This window comes from Cyprinodon tularosa, unplaced genomic scaffold (assembly GCF_016077235.1).
Source record: "Cyprinodon tularosa strain WSP-4 unplaced genomic scaffold, ASM1607723v1 ctg390, whole genome shotgun sequence".
NCBI lineage: Eukaryota > Metazoa > Chordata > Actinopteri > Cyprinodontiformes > Cyprinodontidae > Cyprinodon > Cyprinodon tularosa.
In genome coordinates this window covers 677,690-696,543 of record NW_024039108.1, presented here as the reverse complement: position 1 = coordinate 696,543, position 18,854 = coordinate 677,690, and the positions used below count along the sequence as shown (strand labels likewise).

The 18,854-nt window shown below is 49.9% G+C and overlaps 1 protein-coding gene across 6 annotated transcripts in view; it reads left to right on the top strand.

Annotated features, from left to right (window-relative positions):
* chd6 (chromodomain helicase DNA binding protein 6) overlaps positions 1-14,359 on the top strand; it is a 109,020-nt gene extending 94,661 nt beyond the window's left edge. For 5 of the 6 annotated variants that reach the window (XM_038297540.1, XM_038297539.1, XM_038297538.1 and 2 more), the window contains exons 39-45: positions 75-229; positions 1,470-1,697; positions 9,165-9,752; positions 9,851-10,084; positions 10,209-10,349; positions 12,052-12,156; positions 12,230-14,359. In XM_038297540.1, coding sequence (XP_038153468.1) covers positions 75-229; positions 1,470-1,697; positions 9,165-9,752; positions 9,851-10,084; positions 10,209-10,349; positions 12,052-12,156; positions 12,230-13,327 — 2,549 coding nt within the window. In that variant the 3' untranslated portion in view covers positions 13,328-14,359. The remainder of the gene's footprint in view (positions 1-74; positions 230-1,469; positions 1,698-9,164; positions 9,753-9,850; positions 10,085-10,208; positions 10,350-12,051; positions 12,157-12,229) is intronic. The other variant, XM_038297541.1, reaches the window with a different exon arrangement.
* The last annotated feature ends 4,495 nt before the right edge of the window (positions 14,360-18,854 follow it).

The following is an 18,854-nucleotide window of genomic DNA, read 5'->3' as shown; positions in this document are numbered from 1 at the left end:
TGCGCTCTTTTTGATCGCACATTTTCACAGAGAAGCAGATGGCTGGATGCGTATATTTCTGCTGTGCTCCGCAGCGCTGCCTGTGGTGGAGGGATATCCCGGCAGTCCCAGGTTTGCAACTCCCACCTCCATGTGCGATCTTCCCGACAGCCTGCATGAGAGCAGGGAGCCCACCATCGCCCAGCTGCTGCAAGAGAAAGCTCTGTACTCCTTCTCCGAATGGCCAAAGGTACCATGTCCTTCTCCCCGGGTTCCAAAAAAAGTTAAAAACAAACAATTGGACTTTTTTTCCCCCCCAAGTCTGAAGAAGTTTCGCATCCCATTTTTCCAGCTTCTTCAATTAAAAATGTCAGAAATAGAATGGAGTTCGAGGTTTTATACAGTAGCTCATCAAAGCCTTGTTTTTGTTTTGAAAACATGCACACAAAAAAAACGTACAAACGGGTCCATCCATTTGGAATGGGGGTCGTTTGGCTTCTTTTGTTAGCCTGCAACGCCCCATACCTTTCTAAGTGTCTTAACGGGGGGTCATTAAAGTCGTAGGGAAATCATATTTAAATGTCAAATCATTCTGCCTTAAACATGTTTATAAATGTACTCTATCTTATGCGGGCCAGTTAGTTCTACGTCAGCCTGAACACCTAAATTCGGCCAATCATATATCAACGGTCATCTGTCAATAAATTTTTTTTCGGTCATCTTGATTCATATGTTGCAGCTAATATACGCAACGGTTGAAATAAGAAATAAGCATAATTTCCTTTCACATTGAGTTCCGTCCCAGTGTTCATGGGGATGGACGTCTGTGTCTTCAGCAGGCGTAGAGCTAACAGAACTGGCAGCGTTGCGAGGCAAGGGCTCAAACATGGACGGCACATTGATGTTATTCACCCGTGTAAAGTCGGCACAACTCGGGAGAATTCGGAAATGCGACGGTTGGAAAAGCTGCTTCTCTACGACTTTAACACTAGAACTACCAAGGCCGTCATTTTGATGGTTCGAAGATTTTAAAGAGAAAGAACTTTATTTAAAATTAATCTTAAGTTTGTCCCAAATTAAACATGCAGACATTGTATATAATGCAGGCCTAACAACAAATGTAGGCTACATGAGAGATACATAGACATTCCATGCTAATGGGAGCAGTGGGCCTGATGGATTCTACAGTTTGTCCAGTCTGGGCTTGTTGTCTGTCAGAGAAACACGCATGTCATTCTCCACATTCAAACCTGATCTGTGTTTAGTTTTCAGTACTTTTAAAGTGGAAAAGCCAGACTCTTTTTGGAACGACTATGACCTGGATGACTGAGAATCTTCACCAACATTCTCCATGGTTTAGTTCAGGAAGTGGAGTCAAAACATTTCTGCAGAAAATATTGTCATCCAAACGGATTTGTAGCTTTGAAGAAGGTGGAGGCAACGTCACTCAGATGAGTTTAACCCTTTGCTTGTCTCCCTCCCCCCCGTAGGACAGAGTCATCATCAACCGCCTGGACAGCATCTGCCACGCCATCCTGAAGGGGAAGTGGCCTTCATCCAGTGAGCAGTACGACTCCCCAGCTAACTCCTGCCTGGCTAACAGCTTAGCCCAGCACCACCATCAGCGAACTGGTTACCTGGCGGGCCAGGCTCGGGTCCAGCAGGGCGGACCGGGGCTGGGCTTCCCCGTCCCTCCGCCTCTCACCAGACTACCCAAGGTACAAACTGATTTCTTCTTCTTCTTTCTGCCCGTCTGTGTGTATCTGTCTCTCATACCATGGTTCCCACCAGCTGTGTCCAGTTTTTTATTTGTGTCCCAGATGTGCTGAAGAGAAAAACCACCAGATTTCAGCTCTGAACGCTCAGAACCAGAGGTCCACAATAACAGAAAATACTGAATAACAGCAGCTGATGCAGCTAAATAATTCAATACAGGTTTTAAATTATGATATTAAATGATAATAGTAATTTTTCTAAAGAAATAAACTTTTTATTACTTCAATCTGTATTTTTTTTTTCAGGTGTCTGCTCTGCAGACTCATCAGGAAACATTGAACTGTCAACTTCATCTATTAAACTCAGAGGGCAGGACTAGAGCTGTTTCCATAGAAACCCTGACCTCTGATTGGCTGCTCCTCTCTAAAAAAGTCAACTTATTCCTGGTTTTATTTAAACCTAACCCGTTTCTCAATTCTCAAGAATAAAAAACGAAAGTTACGTATGTAACTACGGTTCTATGAATCCCGGATGACCGCCAGAGGGCGGTGCTGAAAGCACTGAATGTTCCCTTCGGGCATGCGCAGTTCGAGTAATTATACCAACAGAGTCACACCTGTGACACCGGATGACCACTCAGAAGCTATATAGCCTGGTGTCATCCTTTGCTCTGCTCCTACAGAATCTTCTCGCAAAAGCAAGGATTCTGAGTGACAGAGAAGCTCTGGCGGTCATCCGGGATTCATAGAACCGTAGTTACATACGTAACTTTCGTTCTATTTCATCCCTACTGACCGCCAGAGGGCGGTGCTGAAAGCACTGAATGACTAATGCCAACGATGTCACAAGGAATCCTGAGCACATACCTCACAGAGGAGGCCCAGCAGAACCTTGTAAAAGGACCTGACCCAGGGGATGAGGGGCAGCCACATTGACACTGTAGAACCTGGTGAAGGTGGTTGGGGAAGCCCATGAAGCAGCAGCACATATAGCTTCCAGCGGAACCCCTCTCAAAGCAGCCCAGGAACCGGTGACGCTCCTGGTGGAATGTGCTCTCACACCGACTGGCAGGGAGCAGTGACCTGCAGCGTAGGCGTGGCAGATGACACTCACAATCCAATGGGACAGACGCTGTTTAGAAAGAGGACAGCCTAACCTTGGACCCCCATAGCATAGGAAAAGCTGGTCCGAGCGTCTCAGATTGGCGGTGGCTGCAATGTATGCCTCCAACGCTCTTACTGGGCACAACAACTCAGACTCATTCTCAGTTGTACCAGATTTAGGCTGAAACCGAGCCAGCCGCAATGGCCGGTTACGGTGAAAAGGAGAGAACACCTTAGGCACAAACGCAGTATTAGGCCACAGGGTAACACCAGAGCCATCTGGATTCCACCTGATACACCTAGGGCTGACAGAAAGAGCATGCAGCTCGCTGACCCTCTTAGCTGAGACGATAGCCATCAGGAAAGCAGTCTTGCAGGAAAGCCACTTGAGTTCTGCCTGTGCCAAAGGCTCGAATGGAGGGTGGCACAGAGCTGTGAGAACGGCAGATCCCAATCTTGGGCTCGTGGGGCTGGCCGCTGGCACAACCTACGAGCACCACGCAGAAAAAGTGAAACCAGTTCATGGCGCCCCACTGTACGGTTGTCAACAGTTCGGTGAAGACATGAAATTGCTGCAACATACACTTTAAGGGTCGAAGGAGAGCGGCCCTTATCAAGGAGAGACTGGAGGAACTCCAAAATAGTGGGCACCGAGCAGGAAACTGGGTTCTCATTGTGGGCAGAGCACCACTGAGAAAAGAGGCACCATCTGTTAGCATCATGCAGCCGAGTGGAGGAAGCCCTAGCACTCAATACGGTGTGTCTCACGGTGTCTGAACACCCAGTCAGCCTCCCAAGGGCCATGCCCACAGCTGGAGACATTGAGGGTTGGGGTGCCATATCTGTCCCCCCAACTGAGACAGCAGATCCCTCCTTGCTGGAAGACGCCATGGAGTACCGTGACACAGACTCCAAAGCAGCGGGAACCACGGCCGCGCTGGCCAGAACGGAGCTACCAGCAACACTCTGTGGCCCTGCTCGAGAACCCTCCGTAGAGTCGGCCAAATCAGTGAGAGGGGTGGAAAGGCATACAGGAGAACCTGCGGCCATGGATGAGCCAGTGCATCCTGGCCCAGTGCGCCCGCCATCCCGGTTAGGGAATACCATAGTGGGCAATGGGTCGACTCCTCTGTGGCGAACAGATCTACCTCTGCCTGCCCAAAGAGGTTCCAGATTATGCGCACTACGTCGCGGTGAAGAGACCACTCTCCCGGAGCAGGTGCCTGGCGGGATAGAGAGTCCGCAACCTGGTTCTGCCGTCCTGGCAGATACGCTGCGCGCAGGGTACACAGACGGGGAAACGCCCATTCCAGGAGATCCCTCGACACCTTCAAGAGACGTGCTGACCTGGTGCCACCTTGGTGGTTTATATGATAAACAACAGAGGTGTTGTCTGTCCGAATCAGCACGTGCCTTCCCTCTAGGTGGGGCAGAAGGCACCTGAGGGCCATGTGCACAGCCCGCAGCTCCAGCACATTTATGTGTTCGGTGCGCTCCCTTGGGTCCCAGAGACCCCGAATAGCTCTGTGTTGCCACACGGCACCCCAGCCCATGAGGCTGGCATCCGTGGTGACCACCTCCCTTCGACACACTACTAGCCCCATTGGAACACCACTGGACAAAAGGGTCCCGTCTCGCCAAGGAGGTAGGGCATGGAGGCAGCTCCTGGTCACCATTAGCCTGCGATGCCTGTGCAGCCTGGCGTCTAGGCGAAAGCTGTTGAGCCATCGCTGCAAAGGACGCAGAAGGAGCAGCCCTAAGGGCACGACACGAGTGACTGATGTCAGTTTGCCCAGCATTCGCAGGAAGATGATGTAGGGAAACTCCCTGCCCAGTCTGAATCGACGGACAAGCTGGAATATGTCGTCCACCCTGTGAACAGATGGACGGGCCATCATGGTAGCAGAGTCCAGATGCATCCCAAGAAAGGTGGTTGTCTGAGATGGAACAAGACAACTCTTTGCCAAGTTGACTTTGAGGCCTAATAGTGACACATGAAGTAGAAGCTGGGACGTATCCCGAGAGGCAGCTACCTGAGAGGGAGCACAAAGAAGCCAATCGTCCAGGTATGGCAGAATCCTGACTCCGGAGGCCTGTAGAGGAGAGAGGGCTGCTTTCACGCATCGAGTAAACACCCTCGGGGAAAGGGAGAGCCCGAATGGGAGCACCCGGAATTGCCAATGGCGCCCCCGATAGGCAAACCTGAGAAAACGGCGATGTTCTGCCGCAATAGGCACGTGAAAGTAGGCATCTGTCAGATCTACTGATGTAAACCAATCTCCCGCCACAATGGTCTGAAGGACCTCTGTTATGGTGAGCATGTGGAAGGGAAGGACCTTCAGGTACCGATTCAGTCCCCTTAGATCTAAAATGGGGCGAAAACCGCCGGTCTTCTTGGCCACAAGGAAGTATGTGGAGTAGTAGCCTCTGGGTTGCCACAGAGGATCTACAGACTCGATTGCCCCCTTGCCCAGGAGGGCGGAAGCTCCTGGTCTAGTCCCTGAGATTTCACCGGGTCTGTGATGACAGTCATCTTGACCCGGTGTGAGAGGGGGGGCCGCCGTCGGAACTGGAGCCTGTAGCCATTGGTTAAGGTGGCAACCACCCATGGATCTACGGCATGAGCAGCCCAGAAATTCAGCTGCTGATGGGAAAAATGTCCGACGGCTGGCCCGGCGGCATCATCTTCTATCCCCACGGCCCCTGGGGGCTCTGGGGGGAGGGCGTCCAGGATTTGAGGCCCGGGTCTGTCTAACAGGGCGGCAGACTGGCTCACGAAAGTCCCTCCTCGGTCTCTGCCGCACATCATGGGGATAGGAACCAACAGGTCTGCCACCAGTCTGAGGTCGTGGCTGAACGCTGGGGGTAGTGGCAGGGCGGCCCGAACGCTGGGGAAAGGCAGGTATGCTCCTGCGAAGGCCAGAAAGCTGCTGGCTAGTCTGACGTGCCTGAGCAGTCCGTTCCAGCGCCTCCAAGGCAGCTGATCCAAACAGCTCCCCTGGTACAACCGGGACACCCCTGAGGGTCCTACGGCATGCTTCAGTCAGAGGAGATTGTGCCAACCAGACCTGTCTACGAGCTTGGACAAGGAAAGACATGACCCGTCCAAGCTCTCTGGTCATCAGCGCGAAGGCCTGCAGCGCTGCGTCACTATAACCAATCGCCGCACTTGCACCACCAGTGTCCTGAACAGATGCAGACAGGGCAAACATGAGGTGCGCCAGGGAATTGCCAAGGCGGCCAGCACGCGCTCCTGCATTGTACGCCTTACAGAGGAGGTCATCTGTAACCCGACATTGAGTCCGCGGGCACCGGACATCAGGACGCAGGGCTTCATCTGGTGACACAATCAGTGAAGCAACAGCTGGTTCAATTGCTGGCATACGGTCCAGGCCGGCCTTCACTGACTCATGCATGGCAGCTAATACACGACCATCCGAGGAGAGACGCGACAGCGTCTCTCCTCCTTCAGGTACTCCTCTGATGGAGGTACAGAAAAAGGAGTAGGCGCCCTTCCACGTCTGAAAAAAGCACTGCCAGAGCTGGATGCCTCTCCTCGTGGGAGTTCCAGCTGCAGCTGCTTCAGGGCCATAGACATGACCTCCCGCATGGAACCGTCACCGGCCTCTCCAACCGCACTCTGAGATGAAAATGAACCAGCCTCAGAGGCTTGAGAGGACCCTGCCTCCTCCTCATCTCTAAAATGAGAAGCGGAAGCAGCCAGAGAGATAACGTCATCCTCTACAACCAGCTCGGGCATTGGTGGGGAAGAGAGCCCAACCACTCGGAGCGAGGGATCAGATTGCCGTGTCTGCAACAAGGACTTCATCTCTGCCAGCTCTGCTAACAACTGCTCCACCCTTGTGGACAGGCCCTGGTCAGGTTTGGCCCGCTTCCTCCGGGGGAGGGGCACAGATGCTGTGGTCCCACCACGGCGCTTAGAACGCTTGGGGGGAACCACCTGCCCAGAGGGCGGAAGGTCCGAGCCCTCCTGGGGGCACAACTGGGCCAACCGGCCCACCCTCACTGCATGGGGCATAAAGCTGCAGTTCATACAGGGGTTCTCAGACAGCGCCTCCAAAAGGTGCTCATGTCCAAGGCAGGTAGGGCACAGGTCGTGGCCATCCTCTGCCTGCAGGGCAGCCCCACAATCCATGCAGCTGTGAGAGCCATCCATGTCGAAGGCCGACAAGGCTTAAAGAACAGAAAGTTATCGAAAATCGGGAGAGGGGGCGCAAACGCAGCCGTCACCAATTACAGCAGTGAAAACAAAAGAGGCTGCGAGCACAAGGCAGCCGATACTGGGAGAGGGGGCGAGAACCGCTACCATCACCAGGTATAAAACCAATAAACCAAAAAAGCTAACAACGTTAGCTGTATGGAAACTTAAGTTGGGAGTAGGAGCGAACAACGCTGCCGTCACCAATTATAGCGGATAAAACGAGAGGCTGCGGACACAAGGCAGCCGATACTGGGAGAGGGGGCGAGAACCGCTACCGTCACCAGGTATAAAACCAATAAACCAAAAAAGCTAACAACGTTAGCTGTATGGACAACTTAAGTTGGGAGTAGGAGCGAACAACGCTGCCGTCACCAATTAAGAGAGCAGACCAACGAAAAGGCTGCAAAAAAGGTTGATATTGGGAGAGGGGGCGAAAACGCTGCCGTCACCATTTATAACTAAGCAGACCGATGAAGAAGGCTGCAAACAAACCAAAAAAGGCTAACAACGTTAGCCGTCTCCAACTTCGGCAAACGAAGTAGACCACACTTGGTTGGGAGAGGAAAAAAGGATGCAAAAGTAGGGAATATACTGGGAGAGGGGGCGAAAACCGCTGCCGTCACCAGGTATAACGCCAACAAACTAAAGAAGCCAACTACGTTAGCCGTATATAACTTCGGCAGTGAAGTTATTCACACTGGGAGTAGGGGCGAAAACGCTGCCGTCACCAGTTCGAAACAAAACAGCACGAAGCTGTAGGTAAAAAGCTAAAGTCGTGAGCCGGGAGAGGGGGCGCGGACGCTACCATCACCAGCAAACAACTCACTTACCTTCCGTAATCCTCAGAATCGACCCGTTGCAGCCCTGGGAGGGCGGAGAATAAGCGCAACTCCGGTCAAGAGACGGGCTTCAGACAACGGGGAAGTTAGCGAACCGCTTGCGAGAAGAAAAAAGGAGCAGAGCAAAGGATGACACAAGGCTATATAGCTTCTGAGTGAGTCACAGGTGTGACTCTGTTGGTATAATTACTCGAACTGCGCATGCCCGAAGGGAACATTCAGTGCTTTCAGCACCGCCCTCTGGCGGTCAGTAGGGATGAAATAGAACTAGTTTCCTCGCCAAGTATGTTCTTGAGAGGAACACAGGAAAGTGTTGACTCTGGGAAACGGGAGCACGCAGCATAAATCTGGGTTAATTTGAACAGAAGCGCACTGATGACATCACCACACGCTTGGCTCGTCTGGAGCTGCATTTCACCTCCTGTTATTAATATTCTCTGGATGATAATAAATTCTTACTTTTTTCATTTAATCGGGAAATAATAATTAACACAGTCAAATAAACACAAATCACCATCAGAGCCAGCGGTCCTTCACATGTCAGAGGATGAAGAGAGCACATCCAGTTAGTCACAGTCAGAGAAACAGGACTACACTGGAAAACAGGCCGATCTCCAACATCTAAATACAAAGGTGTTGATGGCAGCAGCACAGCTGATATTTCTCTCCAGGATGGAGTCACAGCCAAACAGGAACAGACCAGATGAAGTTACTATGAGAAAAAAGCAAAGAGAGCAGAACATTAGAGATTGAGAGTGGGAGGAAAGAGAATGATGAAATTCAGTAAAAGGGTGGAGTCAGTGAAAAATAAAAATATGCAAGAGGAGATTTGGAGGGAAGTTGGAGGGAAGTGGGAAGGGCCATCATGAATGGCTGCTACTGTATGTGAACAAAGTGAGGTTAGGTTGGGCTTTTCTGGGTTTTAGTTCCTCTGATTCTTCCTCCTGTTATTTATCATCATTTTATGTTCTTCTAAGTAGATCAGGCTATGGAGAAAAAAAAGTCAAAGTAACTAAATAATCCAGTGATTTTGATAAAAACTGAAGTGATTTGAATCAGTTTGGACCTTCATCAGTTATTGTTGTCTCTTCTGCCCTGATTGGACAGAGCGACCTCTGGTAACCCCTGATAGAATCTGGTAACCTCTGGTTATGGTCTGCTTTAGGCTGTATGTGAAGTCCAGCCCTGCAGCCGGTCTGGATCCCCGGCATCAGCCCCTCTTTGTGTCTCGGTCCGTATGTGTGTTTAACCAAAGCCATCGTCTCTCTCCCATCCCTGTCTCGCCCACCCTGTCGACCCTGACAGTACGTGCCGAGGGGCGGCGCATGCGGGCGCGGAGCTTGGCGCCTCACCTCCTTGCCTCTCTTGCAGGAGAGGCTGGTTGCTCCTCCGTTCCTCCCCGAGCTCAAGCGAGCAGGAGGCCGCAGGTCTTTCGACTATGAAGCCGCCGCCGCCGCGGCCGCCAAGATTCTGGCGGGGAAATCTGCGTCGCCGAGCCACAGCGGCAGCTCCGGGGAAGAGAAGGTGCCGGTGGTGGCTCCCGCCTCCCATCGGACCGGCGCCATGCTAAACGGGTGGCAGGAAGCGGCCATCGATCTGACCAAGCACTCTGGAGAGGTCGGCGCCCCTACCAACGAAGTCGGCCACCATAACGCCGCGGCAGGAAGCGGTCACAAGCTGCCCCCCATCACCGCCCCTCTGCCCGGCCCCGTGGGGATCGACATGTCCGGGATCCTGCAGGCAGGACTCATCCACCCGGTCACGGGGCAGATAGTCAACGGGAGCCTGAGGGGAGACGATTCGCTGAGGAGGAGGAGAGGGAGGAGGAGGAACGTGGAGGCTCTGTACTCCGAGTTCGCCAAGAGCCGAGGGCTGCAGCTCCCCGAGACCCAGGTTGGTGGAGGGGGGAGGGATCAGCGAAACGTTCAGCCGGAGGGAAGGAGGGAGGGGGGCGAGCAGGAACATTCCTCTAACTATGTCTCCGTCTGCAGGCTCGGGTGGAGGCCATCAGCCACTCCTCCGTCTCCTCCTCCACCTCCTCGCCGTCGCCGTCTCCATCAGAGCGGCCCGCCGGCCCCCCCACCCCCTCCTCTACCCCAACCCCTACCCACACCCCCTCCCAGCCAGAATTGGCGGCCATCGACAGGGAGGCGGCCAGTAAGGGCCTGATGGAGTGGCTGCGTCAGAATCCGGGCTACAGCATGGATCTTCCAGCCTTCGCTCACGTACGTCTTTCTGTTCCTTCAGCTCTTCGCCTCCATCACTTTCACCACAGATCTGAAAATGGAGAAAAATGTTTTTTTTTTATCGGTCTGAATCTTTACGTTTCTGTGATTTTGTCTCGTTCAGTCTGGAGCGAGTCTTCTGCAAGGCTTCGTGGAGCGTCCCAAACAGAGGCGACATCGCTGCAAAGACCCCACCAAGCTGGACATCAACACCCTGACGGGGGAGGAGAGGGTCCCCGTGGTCCACCGCGGCACGGGGCGTAGGGTAGGCACCGCCATCAGCACGCCAAGAGCACACTCTCATGTCTTTTATTAATAAGCCATTTATTTATGAAGCGCTTCAAACAAGGTGCTGAACGGATAGAAACTGTAAAACTATTTAAAAACAGTAAAACAACAAAACTAGCATCAACTTGGGTTGATTGAGAGAAGCTAAACTCTATCTTTAGCTCGGCTTTCTAAACCCTCTAAGATCTATGGAGAGCTGCTGTTAATATATAGTTAATACACATGGTCAAGACTTCAGATTTGCATTTATCCCTTCAGTTTTTTACGAAAAATACTTTAAACTACCTCGATGGGCGTGTATCCATTTAGTCTTGTAGAAATTTAAGGTCAGATCACCATACGCTTCAAAAAACACCAAAAGTTAAAGTAATTAATTTAGTTTAATTAGTTTAATTTTGTACATGACTAAAGGGATAAACAGGTATTGACTGGGTATGCCGGTCTGACCGGGTATACTCAACTGACAGAACACCGGTTCATCCAAAATTAACCCCTTAAAGTCGAAATACTGTCGTTATCTTAATCAGGTCAGTTAGTTATCTGTCAGCCTGAACACCTAAATTCAGCCAATCATATATCAACGGTCATCTGTCAATCAAATTTTTTCGATCATAGCATCTTGTCGCAGTAATATACGCAACGGTTGAAATAAGAATCATTTCCTTTCCCATTGAGCTCCGTCCCAGTGTTCACGGGGATGGACGTCTGTGTCTTCAGCAGGCGTAGAGCTAACAGAACTGGCAGCGTTGCGAGGCAAGGGCTCAATCATGTACGGCTGGAAGCCTTCTACACCAAACCAAGCTTCTGCCGCCCTGGCGTCCTCTTCCACGACATCTTCATCCCCGCTTTCCTCCTCTAAATAAAAAATGGATGACGGAGGAGACTCATCCACGACCTCCGACACTAAACTCTCCTCCTCTTGCATGTTTCCTCTGTCCATGGCGTTCCTTGACAGTGTGGTTTCTTAGTCACCAATTTAGTGCTACTTGGTCCCAATGGAATTTCCCATTGGGAACACCGGGAAAAGGAGCGTCTGGAAGTCAGTCAGAGCTCCACATACCTGGGAAATCAGTCTGTTTAGCAACAGCTAGCGGTGACTTCTCCTTCTGCATAGGAATGCTACAGGCTGCTTTCCTGCGCATGCTGCCACTCTCTGGTGAATTCCAGTACTGCACATTTTACTCAGATCAGCTCAGAAGCGAGATCCGGGGCTCTTAGGGAAATATCCGGGGCTGTAGCCCAAGTAGCCGCCCCATAGTTCCACCACTGTTACAATTTCTGATTTATAGGTGATTAAAAAAAGAAAAAATTAAAAAATATTTAGCCTCGACGATATTTTCTAACACTGAAGAACCCCATTTGAAAATCTGGATGAACCTCAGACTTTATAGATCCACATCTTGACAACAAGTCGATCAAATTTGTACTGAATAAGCTGAAGCGTGTTGGTTCCACAAAGGTTTAAGTGAGCAGTGTTCTAGGCGGAAATGTGATTTTTGGCACAGAGCCACAAGTGGCCAAATTAGGGGGTGTGGCTAAAAATGAATCCGTGTAGTTGCATTACTCCGGCAGAGTCAGACATGTCAGGTGGAATTTTAAATCTAATAATTTTGAGATGTTTTAGACATTTTAAAGCCCCAATTTGGCCAGCAAAAAAAACTGTTTGTCTCCTTCTGCAGCTTGGTGGCGCCATGGCGCCGGCCATTAAGGAGCTGTCCAGGTGGCTCGATGCAAACTCTGAGTACTTTGTGGCGCCGGACTGGGCCGAGGTGGTCAAACACTCTGTGAGTCTCCATCTTTGCTTCCAGAGCTCTCAGTTACTGTGGCTCCTCTCATGTTGTTCCTCTGCTGCTCCAGGGTTTCCTTCCTGAGGGGAAGTTCTCTCGCATTCTGACGGAACCGGTCAACAGGGATCCAGGCTCGCGGCGCCGCGGGCGCCGGCCACGCAGCGAGATGCCGAGGCCCCTCCTCTCTGTGTCGGATTCCTCGTCCGCCACCCTCAGCGCCCCCCTCTACATGAACGGCGGGCTGATTGGAAGCATGGACTCCATTGTGACCCTGCAGAACCTTCGCGGCGCCATACCTGGCATCCCCATCTCCGGGATCATGGCGGCGGGGTTCCCACACGGGTTCCCTGCTGCCGTGTCAGCAGGAAGCGGCGGATCGTCGGCCGAAGACGTGAAGAACGGTCTGAGCATGTTACCCATGATGCTGCACGGCATCCCGCATGGCGCTGCCATCCCTCAGCACGCTCTGTTCAGCGTTGGCACCATGATGGCGCACGCTCCACCACACTCCGCTTCCTCCCCCTCCTCCTCCACTTCCGTAACAACGACGACCGTGGCCTCCGACGCGGCCAGCCCGTCCTCCAGCACCGCCGCAGACGGAGAGAGCAGCTCTTCCTCGGCGCTGGGTGGCGACAAGGAAAAAGCGGTGACGGAGGGTGCCGAGAGGCCGGCGGGGGGCGACGCTGTTACCTCCACCAGCAGGGTCCACCTGGGCGGCGCCGCCGGCAGTCATCACACCTTTAACCCCTTCCTGATCCCAGGCATGTCCCACGGGCTGCTGTACCCGCACATGTTCCTCCCTCACGGCGGCATCATGACGCTGCCCGCTGTGCCGCCGGGCGCCGCAGCCGACAGCTCTCCAGGCAGTCCCAGGAGGAGGAGGAACCGGGTTCGGGAGGAAGGGGAGAGGGAGAAAGGGAAGGAGGGGGAGGGAGACGCAGAGGAGAGAGAAAGTACAGTTGGTGAAAGCGGCGGGGCAAGGGCCGCCGACGCCTTCCTCCCCTCTACCTCAGCCTCAGAGCCGAGCGCAGCTACAAGCGAGGAGAACCAGGAGGCAGGTTCTTCGGAACCCCCCGAACCAAACTCTTATAACCACAGTGAAAAAGATACGGCGGGGGAGAAGGAGGACGGATCAGAGGAGATGAACCCGGAGCAAGAGACGGCGTAGGAGAGGGGAGGCCCCCCCTCCCTCCTCCTCCTCCGCTGAGCAGCGTGTAAAGTCTGTGCCGAGTCTGTCAGTCAGCGTCCATGTAAAGACTCTCATCACCCCACCCCCACCCCCCATTCTGCATCCAGTCTGAGAACAGGAGGAGGAACGGAGTTCTGAGGGAGACGGAGCCTCTCCTGACCTCCCTCCGTCGCCTCCTCCGGACTCTGTAATACTAAAGCCGCCATCTCTCCCATATTCGGCTGGCGCTGAAACCCAAAACAGGAGACATGGGCGGCGAGGTTCCCACTACGTTTTATAGGGGACCGGTGGCCTGGCAGCCAAAGCCCGTTTCCAGGTTCTAATCGGATCGGTTCTGACTGCATCTCCCTGATGCAGGCTTGACGTGCATGAAAGGCAGATCGGAGCCCAACCCTCTCCTGCCGCTTCACGTTTCACCAAAAGCAAAGAACAATCAAGGGGATTTGTTCTGGATCCGGCTTGAAGCGGTCCAGTCCAATCAGGAGCTGAGTCCAGCCACCAGGGGGCAGCAGGAGGCAGTGGTTGGATGTTTTCTGCTCTGCAAACAGCAGCTACATGATGCTGCGTTTGAGTGTTTCTCCTGAACTCGTTGGGAAAAGTGCAAAACGACTGGAATTCTGACCCGGAGCTCCGGTTCTGTTCTGATTTTATGGAAGGAAGGAAGAAAACTGACTCTTGTAATATTTCATCTGTAAATCGTTGGCTGTACATTGCTGTCTTTTTTTAAAGTGCTCCATGTATCTCTGTCCAGCGGTTGCGCCGAAGGCGTGGACCCAGATGGGCTGTACTGTACATTAAAAAGGATGAGAGTCTCTGGTTTTCCCTGAGGGGTAGAAAGGCCTCCGATCCGTATGAATCACAGTGGCGTTCTGTATTTCTCACCCATTTTTTGCACAGCGTCTGTGTGGACCTGTCGGTTCGGTCCGTTAGGGTGTGTGGGCTATGGGGGGAGGTCCGGGATGTGTGCATGCATGCGCACGCGTTCTACTGGTTCATCCCGACCGCTCACATCTCATTGATGAAAAGAAAACTCCATTATTGTTGCCTTGTCACAACTTTTTGTGGCTCCATATAATTTATTCTAGATTTTTTTTTTTTTCTGTATTTTTTGCCAAACTTGCACCAAATAAGACGTCGTTTTTTTTCTCCCCCTTTCATCCTTTTCCTCAGATTTAAAGGCCTTATGTTTGGTTGGTGTCTTTCGTATCTATAGTCTGTTACATTTCCATGGTCCGGTGGTGTCGTTGCGTTCGTTCGGTCCGTCTCCACGGCCCGGGGGAGGGGAGGTTCTGCTACGTCTAATCAATCGGTTGTCCCTTAAAGCACAAACGTTTGCGTATCAGTGCCTCTGACGTTGGGCTAAGCATGTTCACTTGCACATTTCGCCCCCTGTTGCCACGGTAACGCGGCCACCTCATGAGGTCGTGGCTACTGGTTATGTTAATTAACATGAGGGTCTGCGCCCAACAATCGCTGGTTTTCCTTCAGTTCAGATACTGGGTTTGAAGGTGTGGTGGTGTGAAGTAGTTCTGAACCGTCAGTATCTTACCAGCAGCAGAGACCTTTGCTCCCATGAAGGATCATCCTCGAAAACTAAAAACTGATCCAGCTGATCGTTAAGAACTAAAATAAACGTGCTTCATCATTTTTTTTTAACTCTTTCTTTCTTTCTGTCTTTTTTCTCTCTTCTTCCTCTCTATCTCTTGTCTGTCCGTCCGTCCATCTCTCTTGCTCCATCGTTCTTCCTCGATTCAAACTTCCTTATATGGTTGTAGTCATATGTCCCTGTAGGTTGCCCACCAGGCTGTTGAAGTAGGCGTATATTTCTGCAGTTGCGTTAGCATTTAGCCCTGCTAGCAAGTCTAGGGCAGTCAGTCTGTCTGTGGGAGTGGGTTTCAAACTCACAACCTCAAGATTCCAACCTCTATTCACTTGTCATCTACGCTTCTGATTTGGTTCTGTTTATCTACTTGGGGTTTGGGGAAAAAATCGATTTGGCGATATGTCGTGATTTTTTTTTTAGCCCCTAATATTGATAAAAAAAAAAAAAAAAACAATTTACTCAAAACAATGAGGGAAAATGGGCTTACTCTGCACCGCCAGTCTGGCACATAGAGCTGTGCTTTTGCTGTGCGACGCAGCGCCATATCTGTAGTAGAGGCCGTCACAGTGGAACACGTGGACTGCCTCTAACCCCAAACAACATGGATACCAGAATAACTAAATCATCAATACCTTCTGATGAAAAAATATACAGCACCTGCTTTTTCATCTATACAATAAAATTTTGATAGCTGGGAAAAACATTGCAATATTGTGGACACCGTTTCATTCACAACACCTGTCCCATCAACCAGAATCAGAAATACTTTAATAATCCCAGAGAGACATTACTTTCATTACATTACTCCATCTGTAATAGAGTGACTATAGGACCAGTTTGATATAACACTATTTTATACCATATATATAATTAGGGGGTCCCCGCTCCGTTTCACCATCAGTTTGGGGTTCCTTTCCCTGGAAAAGTTGAAGACCCCTGATCTACAGACTTGTTAGGTCCATCAGAACCTCTAAGATCAGTTCAGTGCAGGTAGGACGCTAACTGCTCAGAACTACCCCACACCAAACACTGACTGTAGGGAAACCCGTCCAGGATGGACGGAGGAATCAGCAAAGCCCAGAACCGGAACAAAGCGGAATCAGTGGGTGTCTGTTTAAAGCAAGAGAAGAACTGAACGGGTCTTTGATTAGCTCGGTGTTTGATTGCTGTCTGTCTGGTTTAAATTTCTGTGGAAAAGTCTTTAACGAAGATGAAGCTCCGCGCATCCTGCGCATCACTTCCTGTCAGCGCCGCCACGTTCTTCTGTAATGGCGTCTGTTTCTTCATCAGGGTCACCTGAAGGGGTGGAGCTGATCTGAAATGATGTATTTATTGTACAGTTCTAGTCTCTCCATGTCGTCTCACCTCTGATTGGCTGTTTTCTTTACTCTGGATCTGAACTGCAGAAGCATTTTGGTTCACATGGACAGTAAACCATTTCTTTGTTGCCTTCGCCTCCTGAACTGGAATTGAGAACATTTCCAGCGGGGGTTCTTGGTTTTCACAGCACTTAGCTTCCAGTTTGGGATATTTTTAAATGTTTAGGCCCCAAGATGGCCGACAGGAAGCCAAGCCGGTGTAGGTACCAGATCTGCTTAGGGTCCTGTCCCTTCTTATGTCATCATCATATGGCAACTCCAGTCGGACAAAATGTATTGCACCTGCACCTGATCAAATCTCTTTTGAACACTCAACATATTATTACCAATATTTGCTATTATTTTATATTTCATTGGCAATCTAAAGTAGCCGAAAGTAAAAAAAAAAAAACAATCATTGTCTGTCTTGAAGGAAAGTAATGCGTTCTAAGAATGAGCTCTGCTAATGACCAAAAAAAAGCCTCCGCTTATTTTTATTCTTTTATTAAGATCTGAGGGCAGTGGAGGACAAAGAGGACATCTTAAAAAATGAGTTTTGTAAAGATTTTAGGCAAATAAAACTTATTCCACTTGTAGAAAACTAATGGTTGTTGTTGACAGAAAGTTAAAAGTAGTGTAAGTTAATATGGCTAACTGACCGAGCTGTCACTACGCGAACCGTCCTGCGCATGCGCAAACAGATATACGTCCGGTTGTCCATAAATAATGTAATTGCAGTACTGAAATTATTTATTTATATCCTTTACTGTCTAAAGAATGCTAATACACATCTTTAAAAAGATTTTAGGACTTTTGTGAGACAAGTTTGATGCTTTTTATGTTTTTCTTCGTTAAACTGCTTCTCTGACATCATCATGGGACATGCTCAGAGCAGTCCTGCAAAATATTATTAAATCATGTTTATCTGCATTTTAGTTTTTTTGTCTTTACATTACGCCATATATACCATAATGTTAACACGAAAGGAAAATATAAAACGAAAAAAAAGACTTTATGTTTAAATCCAAAGTTGAAAAAGTAAGCTACCAGAAGTAGCGTAGCATCGCATTTCTGGCACAGATCGGGCAGAAAATGATAAAACAGGATTTTAAGGCATTTATTTTCTCAGGAAGTACATTATAAACCTTTAAGACATTATATTTGGTACGTTTTCTATTTGAAGGGAGGAAAAAATGCCATCAAGGTCTTTAACAAAATAAAATTGAGCCAATAGGGCATAGGCAGGACGGATTGTGCTTTCGGGGACGGATCGGGTAGTGACACAAGCTAAAAAAAGGCTAACCTGTTAGCTACTGAACACAGGTTATATCATGGTCTAACAGTTACTTTGCTCAATATAAACAGGTTTTTTCAGTTTTGTTATCGATCAGGTAAAACTTCATTGGTCGTTAGACACGCTAACGCTACAGATGCTCCCGACTCGGCACACTGATGCTGCGTGATATTATCGTTGTCTTGGCAACCATAATGTTTTACATCATGTGGCAACGTTCAGCCAATAATGTAGCGTAACGTCAGTGGCATGACTGGTACCTACATCGGAGAGCATCCCTATCCGTCCTAGCATCTCTGCTGCTCGCTTTGTTTCATTTTTAAAACGTCCATTTTCCTGACCCCCAGTTTGAAGTGCTGAACCGGGACGGGAAGTCCGACCCGTTTCTTTCTTTTGGCCGACAAAGGGATGGAATCTGGGAAATCTCACATTGAGAAAATCTAAAGAAACCAAGTCCACTTTAGCTTCACATGTCCGCCTCTCTCTGTTTGCTCTGTAAAGTTAAAATATCCTAATAAAGTTTGCCTTAAACAGTCGGTGGACAAAAGTTCTGCTTATTCGACGGCACCGATTTGGATCTGGATCTTTTATTCTTCCAACTAAAATTTCTCATCAGAATGTTCTTTTATTCCAAGTTTCCAGAAGGTTTTGTGCATGTTTGGTTTGTAGCAGAGTTCTGCCTGAAGGCCTCCCATCAGACAGAACCTCAGCAGACTGCAGTCAGATGGAGATTTGGACTGCAATCTTGCAGGTTCTGGGGACACTCATCAGGAACTGATCCAGCCGCCTCACTGCTGAAAACATTGTTGAACGAAGCTCGTACATGTGGAGAACGGGTCGACCCGGCGCTGCAAACCTTTCACCAATGAAACAGATAAATCACTCGATGGGTTTGAATCTTTTTGGTTCCTCCTTCTCTTGTTTGTATCTATAGCTCTATATTCCCATGTGGACCAATCTGACTAGTCAGAACATGGTATGTGTGATCTTTTATTGTGCAATAAAAGATGACTTTCAACTTCTCTTTGTCTGTCGATCCTTCATGTGGACAGTTTTTTTTTTTTCTCCTGCCAGGTAGTTTTTATTGTTTACATTTTTTATTTTCTGACTTCTGAATGTAGTCATGTATCGTTTATGAACACACACCCTACTGGCTGTGTTAGAACAACAAATTTACGAATGAATCGAGCTCAAATCATGGTCAAACGGAACGTTCTGCACATATGGAATACATTCCCCACAGCTTCCATT